Genomic DNA, 18,118 nt, shown 5'->3' on the forward strand with positions numbered 1-18,118 from the left:
TGAGAACCTAGGTCAGCTGTGGGCAAACTATGGCCCGCGGGCTGGATCCGGCCCGTTTGAAATGAATAAAACTAAAAAAAAAAAAGACCGTACCCTTTTATGTAATGATGTTTACTTTGAATTTATATTAGTTCACACAAACACTCCATCCATGCTTTTGTTCCGGCCCTCTGGTCCAGTTTAAGAACCCGTTGTGGCCCTCGAGTCAAAAAGTTTGCCCACCCCTGACCTAGGTGGACACAAATCCTTTACCAGAGATGATTCTGGGTAGAATCATTCACTCTTTAAGCCATAGGAACAGGGAATCATAAGGGGAACCAACTAGGGATTCAGGATCAGAATTCAGTGGTTGAGACTTAAAGAAAACCAGGGTTGCTCTTTTTCTGAGCCGCAGTGGAAGAGCCTGTGTTGTTGGGAAGGATGAGCTTAGGGTATGGCACCCTCGTGTCACTATCATTAACTTAGAGAATCCTCAAAGGGAAGCGAGTTTCTCCCTGAGTTTCCATAGAAGTAAAAACACTCCTTCATTAATGCCTTTATTCGTTATTTGTGACAGACATCTTTGCCATCATGGGGACTTACCCACGTGCCTGATATTAAATTTTGCGGGGTCTTTCCTGTGAGTCATAAGCTCCTTGAAGGCAGGTACTGTGTCTTGATCATCTCTGTACCAAACCTCCAGCAAGTGCCATGTCATTGAAGAAGCTTAATGAGTTGTTGAATTGAGCCAGCACAGAGAACCTATGTAGGCTCATGAGGTTCAAAACATGTGGCTCTTCTGAATCTACATCTTTGCTTTTACTTTATAACATAAAATAGGTGCTTCCTTTGGTGCCAAACCATCATACATAAAATTTAGTGCTGACATAGACTGGGAAAGACACCCCCTCAAAAAAATGAAATGTGAGTATCTATGTTAATGACATTTTTTTTATAGTTCAGAAACAAGTGTATCTTGCAGCAGTGAAAGATGATCTATTCTCTATGGCACAGTTTTCCTTTGATTTTGCTTACGTTTTTTTCTTCTCCTCTCATCGGTGAGGCTTAGTGCTATATTGATCAAAAGTCCGGTGGGTTGATTTTCTTATCTCTGAAGTAAAGGGTTTAACTATGGGCACAAAGCCCAATTACTTTCTCTCTTCTTACTTAATGCCAGTCACTTAAAAAGATTCTTTTCCTCTCCCCTCTCCCCCCTTCTCTAGCTTTCAGACATCGTAAGTCTCATGTTACTCCTCTTGATTTTACTCTAACATTTTTTTCAGTCTTTCTCATTTCCCATATTTTTCTTGTAATTTTGTTGTTGCTGTTCCCTTAAAAAAATTGCCCTTCAGTAAGAAAAAGTGGCAAGATTTCTCCAGAAGCAGACAGGCATGAAGTGCTGACTGCCACGGCGAACGTCGGCTAATTTGAAGGGGAGAGGAAAGCCATGTTGGTCAGTATTGCAGGTATATTTTTTCCTCACCACACAAACCCAGTTTTCCTTTTAGGTAGCTTCCTATGAATTATATCCAGATAAGGTTTTCAGAAAGCAGATTATTCATTGGAGTAGTACAGCCATTTAATCTTCATGCTTCATCTTTGATTGAGCCCATGACATGTAGCTTGCTGTCTTTCTATCTTTGGAATGTGAGAAGTAAGTATTAGTTAGCAAGGTTCAGATGGCAAGACAAAATATACAGTTGTCTCTGAGGATGGAGCCTTGGGTTCTTCCTGTAATGAGCTTGTATGATTAAAAAAATGTCCTCACTCTAGTATATATTTTTATTGATTTTAGAGAGAGAGGAAGGGCGAGAGAAACATCAATTGGTTGACTCCAGTACGTGCCTGACAGGGAATCAAACACATTACCTAGGTATGTGCCCTGACCAGGAATCGAATCTGCAGCCTTTTGGTGTACAGGGCTGCCAGGAGCCGGTCCATGCTTGCTGTTTCTAGGGACCTGGCATATATGGCATACGGTTCTTAATAAGTTTGCTCACCTTCTTGGCGCTGTGTTTTAACCAAAGTCACCTCTCCGAGAAAGGTTGAATCCCCAGGTAGGGATTTTCCCCTGAAGTTAGGGAGGGAATAAAACCCCTCAACTAAGTGCCAGGCGGGTAATTAATCCCTTTAACTACGAACAATCATGCTTAAACTATATAATCTTTTCTCCCTGGAATGGAGATAAGAAACGCCCTAACCTTTGTAATAGAGATTGATAGGATTGAATCAACTGGTATAAATACAGTTGTAACAAGACAGAAACACTCAGAACTTAGAACAGAATCAAGAAGACAGAATCTACACGGAGCCTAGAGACAGAGCCTAGCGGGAGAACATGGCAAGGGATCCTGGACTGAACCTGACTACAGAGATTGGCAGGAGAACCTGACTGGAACCTGGACACTGAACCTGACTGGAGAGCCTGGACAGAGCCTGGCTGGGGAACCTAGCGAGGGAACATGGCTGCAGAGCCTCGCTGGAGATCCGAAGCAGAACCTCTCTGGAGATCCGGGCTAGAGATCCTGGCTAGGTTGCTGATCAACTGAACGCTGTCTCCATGTCATTCCTTCTTCGCCGACTCCGTCCACGCCTTTGGGGACCCCTGGACCTGCTGGGGTTGGACCCCGGCACAGGGCGATGCTCCAACCAACTGAGCCACCCAGCCAGGGCAGCTTTTATGATTTTCACTCTCCAGAGTTTTCGGTGTCACCTTTATCTATCTTGTGAGGACTGGGGTTCCTTTTTGCAGAATTCTATTGGAGCTAAGTTGGCAACTTTAACAGCTTCCTCCCTGTCACTCTCAGGGCTGCAGGCATTTTTCTTTTCTGCTTAGAGAATATTTCTAAGCTCTGTTTCACCGGCGTCAGACCTGCTCACTCATCTGGTTTCCTTGGTTTCTGTCCTATTGATACCTACCTGAATTTTTCCACTTTACCCAGCTTTTCCGGTTGGGTGCCTATTTGGGTGGTTTGCCTGGCTTTTTGACTTGGTGAGTCCCTAAGGCCCTTTTTTTCCTAGCGCTATGCCGCACAACCTCCCACCCCTCCCCGAGCTTCTAATTACTACAACTCGTGCTGGCCTGGATCCATTGCCTCAGAGTCCCGCTTGTTGGGAGCAGAGAGAAGCCAGATTCTACCATTAATCTTGGGATATGAATCCATCACTTGGCAAGTGTTTGCATTTAGTGGTGACGAGCACTGGCTCTGGAGCTGGACTCCCTGGGCTCAATTCCCAGGTCTGCCACTTCGGAGCTGTGTGATCTTGGGCAAGTTACGTACCCTCTCTTGCTCAGTTCTCTCATCTGCACAATGGAGCTAATGGTTGAACCTGCCTTTCATGGTTGCTCAAAGGTAAACATCATCTTGTACACTATATAATGGGCTTAGAACAGTTTATTTGCTATACAGTAAGCACAATATAGTGTTAACTCTACTAAGAAATTGAAACCCACATTTACTGAATTCTGACACTACCCAAAAGAAGGCAGATGGATTAGAGCAAGGTTTATCAAAGGGAGTTCCACAAATTTACTATGAGAAACTTTAAATCTTGTGCACATGTTTGGATGAAAATGTGAACACATTAGGATAAGCATAGTTTAGATGATTTGGATGACTCCCCATAGCTGAGCACGCCATGTGATTGGAAAGCCTGTGTTTGTGTTGTGTTCGATGATCATGTTCTCCTGCACCAAAGGCCATGACATTGAGACAGGCTGTGGGAAGGCAGACCTGTCTGTGGTTGTTGGAGGAAAGAGCTGTGGGAATGGAGTTTCCGGGAGCACATGTGGCCTGAGCCTGCCACGTGGTCTTGCAGCAGTGAAAGGTCATCTAAAGTCCTGTAGCCGTCCTATAGAACCTGCTGGTGTCAATTTAGATTTGATTGAGATGCTATTTAATTTTAAAATTTGTTCTGGTTTTATGGTCATATAAAAGAGCTATCATAATTAGGTGACTTAAAAAAAAATCTAGGTTTAGGGTTGTATTTTAAAAAAATCTTTATTGTTGAGAGTATCCCACCCCTCCTATTGCTCCCTTCCACCTGGATCCTGCCCTACCCCAGGCCTTTACCACCCTATTGTCTGTGTCCATGGGTAATGCATGTATGCATATAAGTTCTTTGGTTCATCTCTTCCCTCCCCACTCTTCCCTTTCCTCTGAGATTCATCAGTCTGTTCCATGTTTTTGTGCCTCAGGTTCTATTTTATTCTACGGTTGTATTTTTAAAGTAATATTATAATAAAAATAATTTATTAGTACCGGAAGATTAATAGAAATTTAATCTTGTAAAAGGGATCTGTTCATACACAGTCATGTGTCGCTTATGATGAGGATTTAATCTGAGAAATGCATCATTAGGTGATTTCTTCATTCTGAGGTCATAGCGTGCACTCACACAGACCGAGACGGCATAGCCTACTGCACACCTCGGCTACATGCTATAGCCTATTGCTCCTCGGCTACCACCTGCACAACGTGTTACTATACTGAACACTGTGGGCAGTAATAATACAGTGGCAAGTATTTGTGTATCCAACATATCTAAGCATAGAAAAGGCACAGTAAAATACAGTATAAAAGGTAAAAAATGATACATCTGTACAGGGCACTTAGTATAAATGGAGTTTGCCGGACTGGAAGCTGCTCTGGGTGAGTCAGTGAGTGAGTGTTGAGTGAATGTGAAGGCCTAGGATACTACCGTACATGACTGTAGACTTTATAAACACTGAACGCTTAGGCTACACTAAATTTATTAACAATATTCAATAATAAATTAAACTTAGCTACTGTGATGTTTTTAGTTCATAAACTTAAAATTTTTTTAAACTTTTAAACATTTTTTATAATAACACAGCTTAAAACACAAACACATTGTACAGCTATTACAAAAACTATTTTCTTTCTTTATATCCTTAGTCTATAAGCTTTTTTTTCTATTTTAAAAACTTTATTTTTTTTTTCCTTTAACATTTTTGTTAAAAACTAAGGCACAAACACACACATTAGCCTAGGCTTTCACAGGGTCAGGATATCAGTATCACTGTCTCCCACCTGCATGTCTTGTCCCATGGGAGGTCTTCAGGGATAGTCACATGCATGGAGCTGTCGTCTCCTATGATAACAGCGCCTTCGTCTGGAAAACCTCCTGTAGGACCTGCCTGAGGCTCTTCTTGAGGAGGTTTCAGTCATATTTCAGAAATATGTCCATGGTTGTTTACTTGGTTTGTTTCTCTTTTTCAACCGTAGATTTACTTGTAAGCAGATAAAGCACCACGAACATTTCTCTCTATTAATGACAGCTATGACGTTGCTAGGTGATAGGAATTTTCCAGCTTCATTATAACCCATTGGAACCATTGTCCTATATGTGGTCCATCGTTGAAAAATGTCATAATCTTTCTAAAACTTGAGAAAGACTACATCACTCTGTGATTCCCAAATGACAGTTCACAAATTGTGTTAGTCAGGTTATTAAGCAAAATATTCCTTGGGGAACTTGTTAGAAATACATGTTCCTGGGCTGTGTCCTGGGACTGCTGAGCTGAGCCGAGCCGAGCCTGTGGACCTGTGCTTTTGCTGAGTTGCTCAGGTGATTCTGCTAAACAACAGGTTAGGGCCTCTTTGGAGCCGATGACTTCGCAATGTTTTTCGTAGTCCTGGGATCTTAGAATTCAGTGTCTTCATCTTCAAAGTTGTGATAATGGTACTTGTCCCTTTCTTTCTGTGCAGGAGAGCCATGAGAATTAATGAGGCAATTTTCATAAGTGTTCTTGGAATAAAAGTACAGTTTAAGTGTAATATATTGGGGCCAGGACTGAACTAGGTTACCTCAGCGTGCAAATTGCTCCCGAGGAACACGGAGGTGACTCAGGTCCTTAGAGAGAGAGCATCAGCAAGCTGATTTTTGCTACCAGGGATCCAGTTCCCAAAAGTGTTTTCCATCTCGGCATGGAGTCCAGCCCCTTGAAACCTGGTACACGACTGAGATTTGTAACAAAGGCAGGAAGTCTAGACAGGGAGGATTGTGGTGGGGAGCCCATGCTTATTATATTAGCTTCCTTGGGCTGTCATTGAACAAAGTGCCATAAACTGGCTTATAACAAGAGAAATATACACTCTTACGGTTCTGGGGTCTAGAAGTCAAAATCAAGGTTTCAACTGGGTTGGTTCCTGCCTGAGGCTCTAAGGCAGCGGCTCTCAACCTGTGGGTCGCGGCCCCTTTGGCGGTAGAACGACCCTTTCACAGGGGTCGCCTAAGACCATCCTGCATATCAGATATTTACATTTACGATTCATAACAGTAGCAACATTACAGTTATGAAGTAGCAACGAAAATCATTTTATGGTTGGGTCACAACATGAGGAACTGTATTTAAAGGGCCAGAAGGTTGAGAACCACTGCTCTGAGGGCTAGTCTGCTTAATGCTTCTTTCCTAGCTTCTGGCACTATGGGGAAGCCTTGGTGTTCCTTGCATTGTAAATGCATCACTTTAGTCTCACCCCCTGTCATAACATGGCATTCTCCCTAAGTGTCTCTGTTTCACACGGCGATCTCATCTCTATGTGTCTCTCTTCTCTTCTTATATTGGATTAGGGCCCATCCTACTCCAGTCTGACCTCCTTTTAATTAAACTAATTACATCAGCAAGCATCCTATTTCTAATTAAGTCACATTCTGAAGTACTGGAGGTTAGGATATTATCATGTCTTTTTGGGAGACACAATTCAACCCATAACACCATGTTTCTTCCTACGCAGGGAAACATGGGATGTTGTGTATTTCTGGGTGAATTCTTTTCCCAAAATGGATTGAAATGCAAAGGACACTATCCCTTAGAAACCATGTTATATGTTGTGGTAAGGTCCCTGGGGCAGCCCATAACAGCTCTTTAGCTCACAATGTACCAGAAGTAGAATTTTTTCTAAGGAGCCAAGAAAATCTAACCAATGCACCAGAAGAGGCCTCGGTGGAAAAACATGTTCCAAGTTTCAAGTTGGGATGTTAAGAACACATTTCTTCCCATCAGCTCTTAGAAACTTCATATTTGTATTTATTTCTCTCATCTTGATATTTCTGTGCTGATCCCAGTCCCCCTTTCTGCTGTGTCCTTATTCCCTATTTTGGTTCCAATAGTACCTTTTAGGTGGTTATTATCCCTGCAGTCCCGTGTGGAGCCAGTGTGCTCTCAACAGCCTCTGTCCCTCTTCCCGATGAAAATGTACTTGTCCTAACCCTGTTTTCTCAGCATCTGTTCTGCAATGCTAAGTTACCCCTGCCCATCCAGTATATTGACTTCTTTATTGCGTATGAGGAGTCCTATCCCACAGTACTGAGTCAGAAGGATTCTCAAGAAGGAGAAGCAGGGTGTCCTGAAGGGTTGACATTGTGTCTCCTTCAAATTATAGTGTTTAAACCAAGTCTTTGTGCTGGCTGCAGGTCTCAGCCCTCTTCTTTCTGTTCCAGGCTCCTTAATGAGCCATTGTCATCTCTGTAGGGAGGCTAGTCCTGGGTCTTAGCCCTATATGACCCTTCCTTTAGCTGACAAAGAGTTAATGGGAAAGCTTTTTTTTTTTTTTAAATTCTTTGTAAAACTCTCCTGAACTCAGGAAGTAGATATTGGTAAAGTGTTGTAAATACAGTGTGCCAAATAATCTTCAGAATAACCAGGTTTGAATCAACTCAGCTAAATAGAATTTTCTTTTCCTTATTAAAAGGAATTGTGCTCAGATTCTCTAAGAAGCAGAAGCAAGAGGGGATTATGTGTGCAGGAGATTTAATGGGAGAAACACCCGGAGAATCAAGGGAAGGGAGCAGGAGGAGGTTGGGAGAGCTTTGACTGCAATGCATGTTTGGCTTCAGTGAAAGGAGAGGGGGAAGGAAGAAAGACTGGGTAGGAAAAGACCCAGATGACAGCTCAGTTCTGAGAATGATTTGGCCAGGCTGACTGTGAATTTTTGAGCCCAAACTGCTCACTAGGGGACCCCTCCTCCCCTGCCCCTGGCCCACAGGGATGGGCTGCACTGGCACCCCACCATGCTCAGGTAGTCAATGTCTGAGAGCAGCCAGGGAACACATGGACACCGCACAGATGTGGTTATGGATCCGGGAATCGGTGAAGGGAAGGCTAGTCCTTGGTCTTAACCCCATATGGACATCTGTGTAGGGATAATAAGTTTTCTTCTCAATGTAAAACAAACTTATCCCTACCCATACTCCTCCACAGCAGGAGAGCTAAGCAGTGCAATTCCGCGGCTTTCACGGCCATCTCCCTCCGATGGTCACTTGGATGGTCAAAATTACATCCTTATTTTCACTAATGTCTAACTGAATTTTAGTGTTTTGTCTAATCAGTGTAGCCAGTATCCACAGCAGTAATAGCAGTGTATCTTTCTCACAACAAATATTACAGGTAGTTTTCGATCACATTATAGTTATCACAGATATCTCAATGTCACTTATGCTCATCATTACTTTGGGATTAGGGTAGTAATTAGACCTGCCACTAGACCTTCTTATTTTAGGAGAGCGTAAAAAGGCTTCTTTACTATAGTATCGCAAATTTAAAAATAACTTGATAATGGAATTTAATCCTCACCCAAGGATATTTTTTCCATTCATTTCTAGAGAGAGTAGAAGAGAGGAAGGAAGGAGGGTGTGGAGAGAGAGAGAGGGAGAGAGAGAGAGAGAGAGAAACATGGATATGAGAGAAACATATTGATTGGTTGCCTCCCATTGAGCCATACTGGCCAGGGCTTGATAGTGGAATTTAAATATAATGGTTTCTTTCGCATTTTATAATTTTATTTTATAATTTTTTAATAAAAATTACTCCAAGAAGGAGTCCATAGTCTTTATTGACAGAGGGGTCCATTGCACAAAAATGGTTAAGAACCCTTCCTACAGATAGTATTCAGTAGAACCATATTAGATATATTAGCTTGGTTGTCCTTTACCTGGCTCCAAATGTGTACGCTTGGCCCCAGTCCTTGCAAGAATGTGCTGTAATGGAAGATGAGTCATTAATTCAACAGAGTGTCCCCACCCTGGGCCAGGCTCTGTGTTGCTGGAGCTGCATCAGTGAGCACGACAGACATCTTCTCTACCTCAGAGAGTTGAATTGGCTAATAGGCAAGACACTCATTAAATAAGGACAATCATGATTATATTACATGTGGCAGGTGATATTAACAGTATGAGAACAACACGGTGCTCTGGGTGCTCCAGGAGAGGGAGCTAGTCTAGGGGTCAGAGTAGACCTCCCTGAATAGTACCCTAGAGAGTGAGTAGGAGTGAGTTGGGAGAAGAGGAGGTGGAGACAGAAGTTAGAGTAAGTGTGAAGATCTGGAGAGAGGTGCACTGAGCTTGTGAGAACTGAAATCATGCAGACCTTGTAAGCCATGTGAAGAGGTTTAGAGCGCCCCCCACCCCGCCCCCCACGGCAATAGGAAGCTTTAAAGGAGTTTTAAGCAGAGGCTCTTGTGGCACTAAGATGAACCATGATGGCAGCTTCCTATGAAGTATGTGGTGGGAGGAAACAGTGACAGGGAAGAGTATTCTTTGATTTCTTTTTGGCTCTGTGTAAATGACTGGGTCTTGACTTTCATTTTGTTAGTCTATCGTAAACTGCATTAAAATGTTGGAAGCATCTCTCTTAGAGTTCAGATGTTCACCATAGCTGTAGTTCTCTGTGAAGTCTATTGAAGATGCTCTGCGTGAACAGAAAACCTCACACACATCTTGGAACACCGTTTCTCCGTGACGCTGGGCCACGGGGAAGTGGATGTTGTTTGCTTAGGCTCTCGTGGTGTACATTTGTCACCTAGCATGGATGGCCTTTGACTTCTACATTAAGAAGGAAATAAACGTATTAATAATGTAGATGGTTATCTTGCAATTCAATGAAAGCTCTCTGGCTGCTTCTTCATAAGTAACTCCTAAGTGGGTTCAAGGTTTGTTACTAGGTGAAAACAAATCCATTTTGGTTGACGGCTAATTCACGGCCATGCGCAGTTAAATAACTCATAAAAGTGTTTGCGTGGAAATGAGTCTCTGGGATAATCACATTTTATTTCTAGTGTCTAATCGATGCTCAGAGCTTTGGGGTTTAATTATGTCTGCTGAAAAAAATGCAATTCAATTTCTCCTCCTCTCTTTTAAACATAACTGCAGTCTTAATTTTAATTTATAAATATATAAGCCTTCATAGATATTTCCTGACACAATACTTGGTACCTATTAAATACTAATATATATTGGATTCTTCTTCTAATTAAATAAAAACATATCAAGTAAGAAACCTAAGTAAGACTTTGCTCCTGGTTCCTCTGTTTCTTGCCTGTCAGTAGACATTATACATTTTATGATTACTCCAGAGAAATAATCTAAGGGCAAAATGTTATATTTTGTATGTTTCGATAAGAAGAAACTCCTGTTTTCTAGTCAGCCAGGCAGGCTGACTTGGGTGTTTGCTCCAATAGGGAGTGCAGCAGGTGGCTGTCACATGTGGCCTGAGGCACAATGAGTTGAGTATGTGTGGTTGGAATATGAATCCCATCCTTTCTGTTCTATGTGGCATCTACCCAGCTTCCAGGAGGGTTCACATAGTACCTCGTGTTCTTTCACTTAGCATAGTGTTTTCAAGGTTCATCTGTGTTGTAGCAAGTATCACTACTTCATTCCTTTTTAAAGGTTAGTGATATGCCGTTGTGTGTGTGTGTGTGTGTGTGTGTGTGTGTGTGTGTGTGTGTGTGTATAAAGGCCAAGTAACTGGAATGACCAGAACAACCAGAACCACCGGAATGATCAGTCGCTATGACGCACACTGCAGGCGGCCAACTGGCCTGATTGGTGGTGGGGCTGGCTGGCCAACCTCCCGTGGCCCTTCCCCCCTGCCTGCCTGGCCCCCGATCGGCCCTGATCAGGGCAGGCCAGCCGAATCCCACCCAGGCATGCATTGGTGCACCAGGCCTCTAGTATAATTATATGTATATACCACATTTTAAAAATCCATTCATTAGTTGACAGACATTTGGATTGTGTCCACCTTTTGGCTATTGTGAATAGTGTTGTTATGAACATAATGGGACAAATATTTGTTTAAGGACCTGCTTTCAATTTTTGGAGTATATATACCTAAGAGTGGAATTGTGGGGCTATATGGTAATTTTATAGTTAATTTTTTGAGGAACTGCCAAATTGTTTTTTACAATGGCTGCACATTTTATTTTTTTAAAAATATGTTTTTATTGATTTCAGAGAGAGGAAGGGAGAGGGAGAGAGAGATAGAAACATCAATAATGAGAGAGTGTCATTAACCGGCTGCCTCCTGCATGCCCCACACTGGGCATATGCCCTGACCAGGAATTGAACCATCTATTTAAAAAAATTTTTTCCCATCACCATTTATCCCTTCTATACCCTCTTCCATTTCCACCCATTCCCTCCACCCCACAATCACCACACTGTTGTCCATATCCATAAGTCCCCCCCCCCCTTGCTGAATCCCTCCCCTGCCAACAATTTCCACCCCACCAGAGCTGCCTGCACTCTAACTTACCTTTGAAGTAATCCATTTAGATGGCAGAAAAGCTCTGTCTTCGAGTGTTAACTGCAATGCTCAGGAGCTCTTAACCAAAGATTTGCCCTAGTTTCTCTTGAGAGTGCATGCAGCTAGCTATTTGCCCATTATTTATTATGAGGAGTGACACATTATAAACTGGAAATTTGAACTTTGGAAAGCAAACCCTGAAACTGCCTTGGAAACCACTCTAAGACCCACTCATTCAGCTCTCCATTCTAATTGATTTCATCAGTTGGCCGAGCCATGACACTAGGGAAGTGGGAGCTTCATGTAGATTATGTAGAATCATGTCAGAAAGCTTAGATAAAGGTCATCAGTGAATACGAGATTTCAAACTTACCTAGTCAATAGCCAGGCTTCTCTTTGCCTCATCCTACATTCAAGGCATGACGTTTATCGGTGAAAGCCCCAAAATTTATATAAAGAAGAGGGGTGTGTGAGGACCTGTCTTAAAGCTGAAGTCGTCTATAACTTTACATAAAATTGATAATGGAAGGCTGAAGCTAGGGCTGATGGGCTTTTATGGTTGTTAAAGCCTCACATGAGATGACAAAATGTAGATTCAGTGGATCTGGCAAGCAACTCACAGACTTGACCTTGCACTGGGAGCCTCATAATATTGCACTTCAGGAAACAGTAAACTTTCTATTAAAAATAAAGCCTGCATACTAAACTTTTTCCTTTTTCACCAGTCAATTGAATATTGGGTAGTGCAAATGTGAAGAGAGACCTGTCATGGTGAGTTGGAATGAATTTCAGGTCCCCTGGGTGTGGATTTGATGCTGGGGAGTGTAAAAGTGAGACCAGAAACTTCAGTGCTCAACAGAATTTTCAAGGCTGTCTTATGCAAAACACAGTGACCTTTTGTTTTCATTTTTTTTCCTCATCATCAGGTAAAGAGGAGGAATATTGACAAATTGTTTTTCCCTTGGTGAGCAATAGTGGATACCATGGTTCTCTTTTGGGGAAGAGAAAGAAACACACACTTCTTCATTTATGCACCTGTATTGCCATTTGGTTGAAGTTCATAAATAGATACCTACTGGGAAGATGCAAAGAGAAAGTACTCAAGTACAGGACTTTCTCTTTGCATCTTCCCAGTAGGTATCTAGTATCATTCTTAGCTTGCAGTTAACAAAATATCTACTTAATGTTACTTGAAACTTGAGATTAGGGTATCGGCTTCTCGCACCCTTCTCTGTGAATATTAGTGCAGAGCCTTCAGAATTAATTGCTTCTTAGATGCATGATTACTGCTACTTAGCCCTATGCAGAGAAGTAGGTCATTCTATTCATCGGGATCTTGCTGTTCTGTAATTATGTGAAGAGCAAATGATTATAGATAGGGTTTCTGTGTGATTTTAAAGCAGGTAAATTTAGCATCATTAGAGACTAATCCAAAGCTGGAAAAACCCAAGTTCCTTTAAAAAACATGCAAACAATATTTAAAACTTGGTAAGTTTTATTATTCTTAAGTGTAATTATGTAAATTGGAAAATAGCTTTGTTTCTTGGGCTAGAAGAGGCACTTATGATTATAAATAACAAGGAAGAATAAGAGCTGGTCTCCATTTATTTATTGATACTGTAGAAATACTGTAATTGAAATTTAGTTATGTATGCTTTGAGCAAAAGACTATGCTCTGATATTTTATTATTTATTTAGGTGGAACATACATTTCTCTTTTCACTGATTAAGATAAAAATAAAGTTTCCTACCTTATTAAAGGTATAAATGAGGTTGAAAATTTCATTATTAAAGAAACTGTATAACCTTCTCAAAATTGAATGTGAGCTAAGTGGAACCACCTATGAAATACATCTTATACAATGCTATATGGAAAGGGTATATTTTACAAATTCAGGTAGCCCTTGGTCCTTCAGTTAAAATTAACTTAGATAATAGAGATGGCATCTGCCTTGAGCTTGGCCAGCTTGCCTACCTTCCTTGCTCCTTCTGCTCATTCTAAGAGCTTGTTTTAATGTACAAAATAAATAAAATTAATGTAACACATTTTGTATAAAGTACATTTTATATAGTATTTAAACTAATTCAGATGAAGTTTTATTTCTTGAAAACAGTTCTTTCCTTTTGGTTTATTAGCATGTGTATAAACACAAATCACATGTCCATAAATAAAGTTAACATTCTTTTTTCACAGAAATAAAATTGGCATGGCAAAGGGAACACCTACCTATGGTGGCAGAATTATACGAGTTCTTAGTTTGACTTTTCCCTAAAAGCAAACTGGGAGGAAGTGAGTGACAATATTGACTTCCTCCCAGCTTCATATGTTTCATTTTCTTTTGGTTTTCAACACTGCCCAAGTTTTCAGTGAGACGGGTGAGTGGAGCGCCAGTAAAGGGGGTGTTCCTGAGTGGATTATTGCTGGGGCTCCTTGCTGCTGGGAATTCTCCCAGATGCTGTGTGAAACACGCCTCTGGGTGGAGAAACGGGGATTTACCTGGTATGATGAGGAGAATTATGCTCCCTGCAAAGATGTCTGGGTGTTAATTGCCAGTGCTTGTGAATATGTAAAATGAGGGTGTATTTGTCTTGTTTCCTCCTTTTTGATGCTTTTTAAAAATGGATTTTCATTCAGTTTTATAGCTTTCAAAGTCAGGTGAGGATGAAAAATCCCACCACTAACTTTAAACTGCTCTTTACGTGGTTGTTCTAACATGTCTTCATTTTGACTGATGCTTCCTTCTATTCTTGGTACCGGCAATTCCAAATGGTTGTAAGAGTGGTCTGTAAAACATTTCATGGTGGATGTAATCCCTTCCAGTCGCCTTTTATAAATGCTACTTGATTATTGCTTTTATTTTTTTCTTAGTGGTTAAGTTGTGATGGAATGGCACACTTTGCAAGCTAGATATATTTCAGAAGTACTTTCTGTTCCCTCACCTTCGGTCAGGTTTTTCTTCAAATGGGAAAGCCAGTGCTTCGCTTTGGAGCCAGTGCTGGGCCAGCCTGCCCTGCCCCTGGCCACTTCCTACCTTACTCTGCTCTGACATTGATTCAAGTGTAGCATTCCCAGTGAACTTAAAAATGGAAAACAATGAAGAATGCAGCTCAGGAGAAAATGTCAGATAAGAAATGAACTTGATATTTTAAAGGTGATTTCCTCTCTCCTTCCTTAGACCTCCCTCCAAGGCATTTTATAATAATAAAAAATACATTTAGCAAACCAAAATATTCTCTGTTCATCTAACAATGTGCTTCCTGTCGCCTTTTTTTTTTTTTTTTAAATAAATGAGAATTGAGAACCAGGCTATTCTGTCCTTATGTGACTACTATTGACTCTTTTACTGTATTTCATACAATAAGATATCATATCAGATTAACTTAATGCTATTTAAATGTTATCGAATTAACACTATGAAATATAAGTAAAATGATGGTTGTTTACATTTTATTCTCTTATTTTCCCTAGTGAGAAGCTGGATGGAAAAACTAAAAGACAAGGTAAGAGAAGTATTTTCTTCCTTCAGATTTACCTTCGAGGACATGGCTTTGGCAGATACAAATACTTCAAAGTAATGGAGCTTTAATTCGTTATCCTGCTCCTGATAACCTATGCAGAGATTCAGGACTGAGCAAAAAAGGTCTTCCTTATAAGTTTCTTCTTGTATAACACTCTTCGGAGCACCATTCATTCTTTTTTTTTCTTTGTTAATCCTCACCCCAGGATATTTTTCCATTGATTGTTAGAAAGAGTGGAAAGAAGGGGGAGAAACAGAGAGACATCAGTTGGTTGCCTTTTGCATGCATACTGACCAGGGCCCAGGATCAAGCCTGCAACCTAGGTATGTGCCCTTGACCAGAATCAAACCTAGAGACCCTTCAGTCTGCGGGTTGACACTCTATCCACTGAGCCAAGCTGGCTAGGGCCAGCATTCATTCTTTTTTTTTTTTTTATCCCCCCGCCCTAGACAGTCCCCTAGCCTCCCCTATCACCCAGTGTCTTATGTCCATTGGTTATGCTTATATGCATGCATACAAGTCCTTTAGTTGATCTCTTACCCCCCTACCTCCTGCCCCCCAACCCTCCCCGGCCTTCCCGCTGCAGTTTGACAATCTGTTTGAGGCAGCTCTGCCTCTGTATCTACTATTGTTCAAAAGTTTATAATGGTCTCTATTGTCCATGAATGAGTGAGATCATGTGGTATTTTTCCTTTATTGACTGGCTTATTTCACTTAGCATAACAAGCATTCATTCTTAAGGCAACATCTGATGATTGAGCATACCAGATGTTGCCTTAAGAATGAATGGTGCTCTAAGGAGTAAGTGTTATACAAGAGGCATGTTCAACTCAATACCATTGTCAACGTATCAAAGTGGAGTTCCTTCCAGGGAATTTCAGGACTGTAATCCCATGCTATTGGGCATTTCTGGTCCCGATGCAAGGCTCTTTTGTGGTAAGCCTGATCTTCCTTTATGAGGAAGAAATATCTTGGCTTTTGGAAGGCACTGACTCTTCTGACCCATGGGCAGACTTGATTTAAGAATAAAAGATTAAGATGGAATGGGCACCTTTAAACTATAGTGAGGGGTGGCCCCAAAACACCTGGATACCTGACCACTCTTTTTAAACCCAATTTTATGTAGTCCATCACAGTGCCACTACTTACTAAATGGTAATGAGCTGGAATGGCCAATATAGAAAAATATTTTCCTCTCTTGCTTTAATTCTGCCATCCACTTAGTGGTTGACAATATTAACTTCCTTCCAAGTTCATATTTTTCATTTTCTTTTGGTTTTCAACACTGCCCAAGTTTTCATTTTTGGTTACTTTGTAATTTTAAATTGGAATTTTCCTTGAAAATACTGATGGCGTCTTGAATTCCTTGCTGTAGCCTGCGTCAGATCCCATTACCATAGCCCAGCTCAGATTTAACTGGGAGTTTAGTTAAATGAAAATATTATCAACTGCCAGATATTGAGTTACCTCTAATTTGCTTATCTTAGAATATTCTTCTGTTGACGGCATTCCATATCTTTTTTATTACTTGGGGTCAATTTTCTCCATATTTGAATGGTTAATATTTATTTTGCTATAGCTAAATGTTAAAGAATAAAACTAATTGTGATTATCATGATAAATTATGTTAATTCTCACTATTATTTTTCTGCCTCTCAGTAAAATTTAGCAAATATAGTTTTTGAGAATGAGACTATTTGTGTTTATAAATATTAGAAGGGATGTTGAAAAATGTTAAGCCTCTTGAGTTTAGTCGAGGCCATTTTGGCATTTGTAACACAGGGTCCAATTGTCTAAGGGAGGTCAATCAGGTAAGATGAACAAGATTTTGCGGGAAGAAAAGTACACAAGTTTAGAGCTGCATGTATTTACATTGGTAGTGCTTCTTGTTATTTTTCAGGGAAAAATATGCAATGAGAAGTAAACAGGCGCTGGTAGTTTATTTAGGAATCCATATGTCATTGTTTCTATAGAAAGTATTCTGAGTTACAAGAGTGGACAAAAAATAGACTTAAGAAAACAAATTTTGGCATGTAGCTTGTTTTGAAGTTGGATATTGCAAAATTTCTTACCTGTATGTATATATAGCTTTGCCACTCCAGTTACAAATCTGTGCAGCTGTAGACAAAGACCATATGTTTTATTCTTGTGAGCACTTCCTTCTGATCTTGTCTCAGAGGCCTGGCACCTTCCCTGGTCCTTTTCACCAAGAGAAATCAGTTTATGTATGGACTTTAGTTTTCTGGGTTATTTTGAAAAATTTTAGCCCTCTATTCATTTTTTTTTTCATAGTAATTGTTTCAACTATGTCTTAATTTTAAAAAATTGGAAGAAAAATAGTTGAGACTCCCACCATGGTTGACTTATTTAATGCCTTATATCTTCATATTTTGAAGGGACTCACTCTAATCTCCCCCATATATCTCCTCCTCCACGAGAAATATTATGCACTTACTTAATATATACATTCATATGTATACACATACATATATATGTAGCTCTTCCTCACTCCCTCCCTTCCTCTCTCTCTTCATCTAGCTAGTTATCACCTATAAAAGTCTTATTAGTCATTATCTTCAGAAGCTATTTAAGAATAAAACCATTGCCTCTTTGAAGAAAGTCACAGAACATCTTAGAACTGAAAACTAAACTACATATTTAACTGGCTCTTCAGCCAACCCAGGACTAAACTTCTCAGTTTGTTTTCATTTAATTGTTCCCAGTATTGGTTTCCCTGTTAGTTAGCTGGGCTCTTGAAAGGGTGATGTTTTTAAAAGTTGTTGTCATTGTTGTTACCTATTTTTGTTGTCATTGTTTTTTTATTAGTTGGGATTAAGATCAGCTGTGAGTGACAGATAACCAACCTCCAATGACAATGGCTTAGCCCAGATAGAAGTTTGTATCCTATCTATGAGTCTGGAGGTAGGAGTCAAGGGTTAATGGGGAGCAACACTGTGAAGGCTCAGGCTCCTTCTATTTGATGCTCCACATTCTGACCTTCATTTTCAAGGTCATCTCATGGCCCTCGATGGCAGTTTCAACTTAGCTAAATCCATATTCTAGCCAGAA

At 40.6% G+C, this 18,118-nt stretch overlaps 1 protein-coding gene across 1 annotated transcript in view; it reads left to right on the top strand.

The window, feature by feature from the left end:
• ARMH4 (armadillo like helical domain containing 4) overlaps positions 1–18,118 on the top strand; it is a 111,347-nt gene that overhangs the window by 86,741 nt on the left and 6,488 nt on the right. The window contains exon 6 of the mRNA XM_059695060.1: positions 15,000–15,031. Within this exon, the coding sequence (XP_059551043.1) occupies positions 15,000–15,031 (32 nt within the window). The remainder of the gene's footprint in view (positions 1–14,999; positions 15,032–18,118) is intronic.

The sequence above is a fragment of the Myotis daubentonii genome, chromosome 1, assembly GCF_963259705.1.
Source record: "Myotis daubentonii chromosome 1, mMyoDau2.1, whole genome shotgun sequence".
NCBI classification, from domain to species: domain Eukaryota; kingdom Metazoa; phylum Chordata; class Mammalia; order Chiroptera; family Vespertilionidae; genus Myotis; species Myotis daubentonii.